Source organism: Heptranchias perlo, chromosome 14 (assembly GCF_035084215.1).
Source record: "Heptranchias perlo isolate sHepPer1 chromosome 14, sHepPer1.hap1, whole genome shotgun sequence".
In the NCBI taxonomy this organism is placed as follows: Eukaryota; Metazoa; Chordata; class Chondrichthyes; order Hexanchiformes; family Hexanchidae; genus Heptranchias; species Heptranchias perlo.
The window spans coordinates 51,379,216-51,383,042 of NC_090338.1; the positions used below are offsets into that span (position 1 = coordinate 51,379,216).

General features: G+C 37.2%; 1 protein-coding gene across 1 annotated transcript; it reads right to left on the bottom strand.

Annotated features, from left to right (window-relative positions):
* Positions 1-1,814: 1,814 nt before the first annotated feature.
* LOC137332142 (homeobox protein MSX-2-like) lies at positions 1,815-3,514 on the bottom strand. Its single transcript, XM_067995846.1, has 2 exons — positions 3,025-3,514; positions 1,815-2,366 (listed from the first exon to the last, which is right to left on the bottom strand). Exons 1-2 carry the CDS (start codon positions 3,398-3,400, stop codon positions 1,942-1,944), a joined length of 801 nt encoding a protein of 266 aa, XP_067851947.1. The 5' UTR covers positions 3,401-3,514; the 3' UTR covers positions 1,815-1,941.
* Between the last annotated feature and the right edge of the window lie 313 nt (positions 3,515-3,827).

Sequence of the window (3,827 nt, forward strand, 5' to 3'; positions counted from 1 at the left end):
AGAAAGTATAAAAAGGCCTTTCAAGAGTTACAGGAACCTAATAAAGTATGTCTGTATGGTGCTTTACTTTGCCCCCAGCTACAGCCACAGTGGAGCCAAAGCAATCAGCTCGGAATAAAATAATAGCATTCCTTTTCTCATGCAATTCCACGCTCTCAGTGCAAACTAAAATTATTTTCTCAATTTTCTAAATTATGAAGTGACTTCAAAGGTGATCCACTCCATTGACAGATAGCATTGGGTATTGTTTACATCGTTTTGCAAAACATAATTCCTTATTAGTTTACTATCAGAGCTTTGATGTTTGAATAATTATAATTATCACAACAAACACTTTTTTGCCCAATGATTTTTATCTTTATTATTTCTAGAGAATTCTCAAGCTGAAGTTGATTTAGAAACTTTTACAACTATACTTATGCACTATCCATGATCGTTCAAGTGTTTTTTTCAAACCAGGTATGTCCTTTTCTCTCTCATGTATGCATTTGTAGAGTTATTTGTGCACGTGTTGAATTACCCAGATTGTGTTTTAACATAATTAGCTAAACGAGTCAAACTTAAAACATTCTTATATTGTAGATATGCATATGGGTGTGTACCTAGAAATTGTACAGTGCAACTATCCGATGAAAAACAGCTCTGATTTAAAGGGTAATGTGTCATTTGGCATTGAATTTCATTGACTTTTGTTCTAGCATATAAACTGTATTGATAGTTCCAATAAAAATATAATAAAATTGCCTAATCCGATAATGCAGTAAGAACTCCAAAATAAAGGCCTGAATATTCCAATAGATCAGAAGTATTGTATTAATCTCTGACCATGATAATGATTGGAGGAAAATCGACAGAGGATCGTCTCACTTTGGTGTGATTAATGGACTAGGAACATAAAAGTATTATGTTTGAACTAAGGGATAGTGTGGAAATGATTTCGTGACAGAAACAGAACTGGAATTTGTCTGACCTTCAGAAATACACAAAAATTACTACATATGCCAGAAGTTAAATTACATGTGAATTTGGGAGATTTAAAATGAAATGGATGTAACATGATTTTCTGAGCTCTATATTTACTTTGACTATCTACAAACTATTTCTTTTTCGATCGAAGTCAAACCCTGAAGAGATTGCTTAGGTGAGAATTACAAGTTCAAGAGTACCATGTATGTCCACTCATGTGCTATAAGAATATCCAAGATGTGATCTCATCAGGTTTTCATTGTTAACTATCTGCTTCATTAATATAACCAGATTCGACTAACATTTGAATCAAGACAGCTTTGAAAGGCGACACCTTGCACTGTATCATATTGAAACATGGATGTCAAGTAGGGGGAATTACATTATTTTCAACGTGACAATATACATAAATTTGAGCTTCAAACATTTAACTTGTCACACAAGAAAAATGACTCGAGTATCAGAGTTTGGGCGGAATAGCATTGGAATGCGTATTATAAAAGGTGTGAGACCTTAAATACTTAAAATAAACTCGATTCCTAGGTTATCCTTCGGTACAGAATACTAGACATTTATAAGATTTTATTTTAACAAGGCAAAAAGTTAAGCATCCGAAATGGTTTTCCTTGAAATAATTTCGTCTCCTACCAGTTAGGTAAGTATAAATAACAGCAAGGACCTTTTCACTAGATACGGTTTTAACACTTTATCCCCGTGTGTTTGTTTTCAGGTGTACTAATGTTTATTTTATGTACCAGGGATGTAATAATGAAAAGTAGATGGACCAGTATAACGTAATATTCAACAATTATTTTAATTTATTCACAAATATAAGGTATAAGAAATAATAAATCTCCATATATATATAAAATAGTACATAATATCCCTTTCAAAGGGACAGCGATCAAAACAATGTTAAAAGCGCTGGCATCGTTTCAAATATATTTGAAAGTTTTGAGTCTTCTATAATTTTTTTCAAGATAAATGGTACATGCTGTATCCGATAGGAGTGGCATAAAGTCCTACAGGAGGGACTGGGAGCATAGGTCTATGGAAAGGATAAGAGTGTCCATAAAGTGAAGCTCCGTGCATTGGGGAATTCATGGGAAAAGTCAGACTCAACCCCGGGGGTAGCATGGGCTTCGCTGCCATTTTGAACTTTTCCAGTTCGGCTTCTTGCAGTCTCTTTGCTTTGGCCCTGCGATTTTGAAACCAGATTTTAACCTGGGTTTCTGTGAGGTTGAGGGAGCTGGAGAACTCTGCTCTCTCCGCGATGGACAGGTATTGTTTCTGCCGGAATTTGCGCTCCAGAGCCAGGAGCTGAGAGGTGGTGAAGGGCGTCCTGGGTTTCCTGTTGGTTTTGTGCTTTCTCAATGTGCAAGAAGTGGGGCTCAAATGTCCTAGTAAAAATGAATGAAGGACTGATCAATATTTTATGTCCACAGTGGAGTTTATAAACTGATAACATCATTTCCTTAACACATACCATCAACAGTAATAATGACTCTTTAATCATTTCCACGCGCAATATATGTCTAATATTTCATAGAAACACACTATGCAAATCTCTTACCTAAATCATTGGATTGAACTATCCATTGCTTGATTATATATATTCAATTATTTTGCAGATGTATACAATGGTCCCACTAAATCCAATGTTAAAACGCAGTCACTAGTGAGCCTTTCTTCATAGCTCTGCCGATGTTGGGAGTATTCTGAACAAATTGCTCACATCAATTAAACTTGTCCACACGTTGATTTCAATGTTTAATTAGCCGTCAACACGTTTAGTTACAACAGTCGGCAGCCCGTGCATTTTGAAAATACAGAATTAGTGCTTACAGCATCACCACGTTCTACTGTAAATTTAAAGATGAGGCATTAGGTTTATAATATTCTAAGTTATAGTACTGCTCATCTCAGTTGGAGTACGAATGATTTATCTTTTGATTTCTAAAACTCCAAACATTTTGAAAGCATTAATATATATTTTTAAAAACTAAAATATACATTCAGCATAGATCAAGTAGATACATTAATGTGAAGCAAACTCACTATTTGGAGGCGGAGAATAACTTGAATTTTTGCCCCACGGTACACAATCTTCTTCTTTGCAGTTTTCAGATTTCACTGGAGAACTGTCGTAAGTTTTTATAAAACCTTCCAGTGAGCAGGACGAGTCTATCGGACTCTGCGACTCCCTGGCCACTGACTTGGAGGGAAGCTTTTGCGAAGTACTGCCGCCTGCTCCGTCCGAAGGAGGTGAAATACCTCTGTGCGGCTTCCGATCGGACATCAACGCTTCGACACTGAAGGGGAGACTCGACACTTGGACTTTGTGATCGTTCAAAGCAGTTTCAGCAACCCTTTGGCTCTCTGGGTCGGAGACGCTGTTATCCTTCAATGTTAAGCCTTGTGGCGAAGACATCATGAGGAGCAATAAAAAGACATAAAAAAAAGTTACAACTCTGGAGAAAGTGATCCTTTACCAAACTAAGCAACTTCCACAACTAAAGGGTCAGAGAGGCATGAAACTGCAGTAAAGGTTGCAAAACTTTACAAGGGGGCGAAACTTTCAGCCAATCAGAGACTTCTGGCCGGGTGGTGCTGTCGTCCTGACAAGGCGATTGGCTGCTGAAAGTGCCAGTAGCAGTAAATGATCGTTTTAAATAAATTAGTCCTTAATCAGATGGGCCACTCGCTGTGATGGGTTAGTGATAGCTGCGGGGCTCTAATCTTATTGTAAACATGCAGCTAATTAAGTGAAAAGGGAAGGCGATCGTCACTTTCCCTCACCCCTCCCCCCAAAAAAACAATACGGACGGAAAAAAGGTACCCCCAAAAAACTTAATAAAAAG

What these genes read in the sequence shown, in the direction of transcription:
- LOC137332142 (XM_067995846.1), bottom strand. Translation starts at nt 3,400, where the DNA reads ATGATGTCTTCGCCACAAGGCTTAACATTGAAGGATAACAGCGTCTCC. An exon ending in TTATTCTCCGCCTCCAAATA is followed by an intron (nt 2,367 to 3,024) that starts GTGAGTTTGCTT and finishes CATTTTTACTAG; the next exon opens with GACATTTGAGCCCCACTTCT.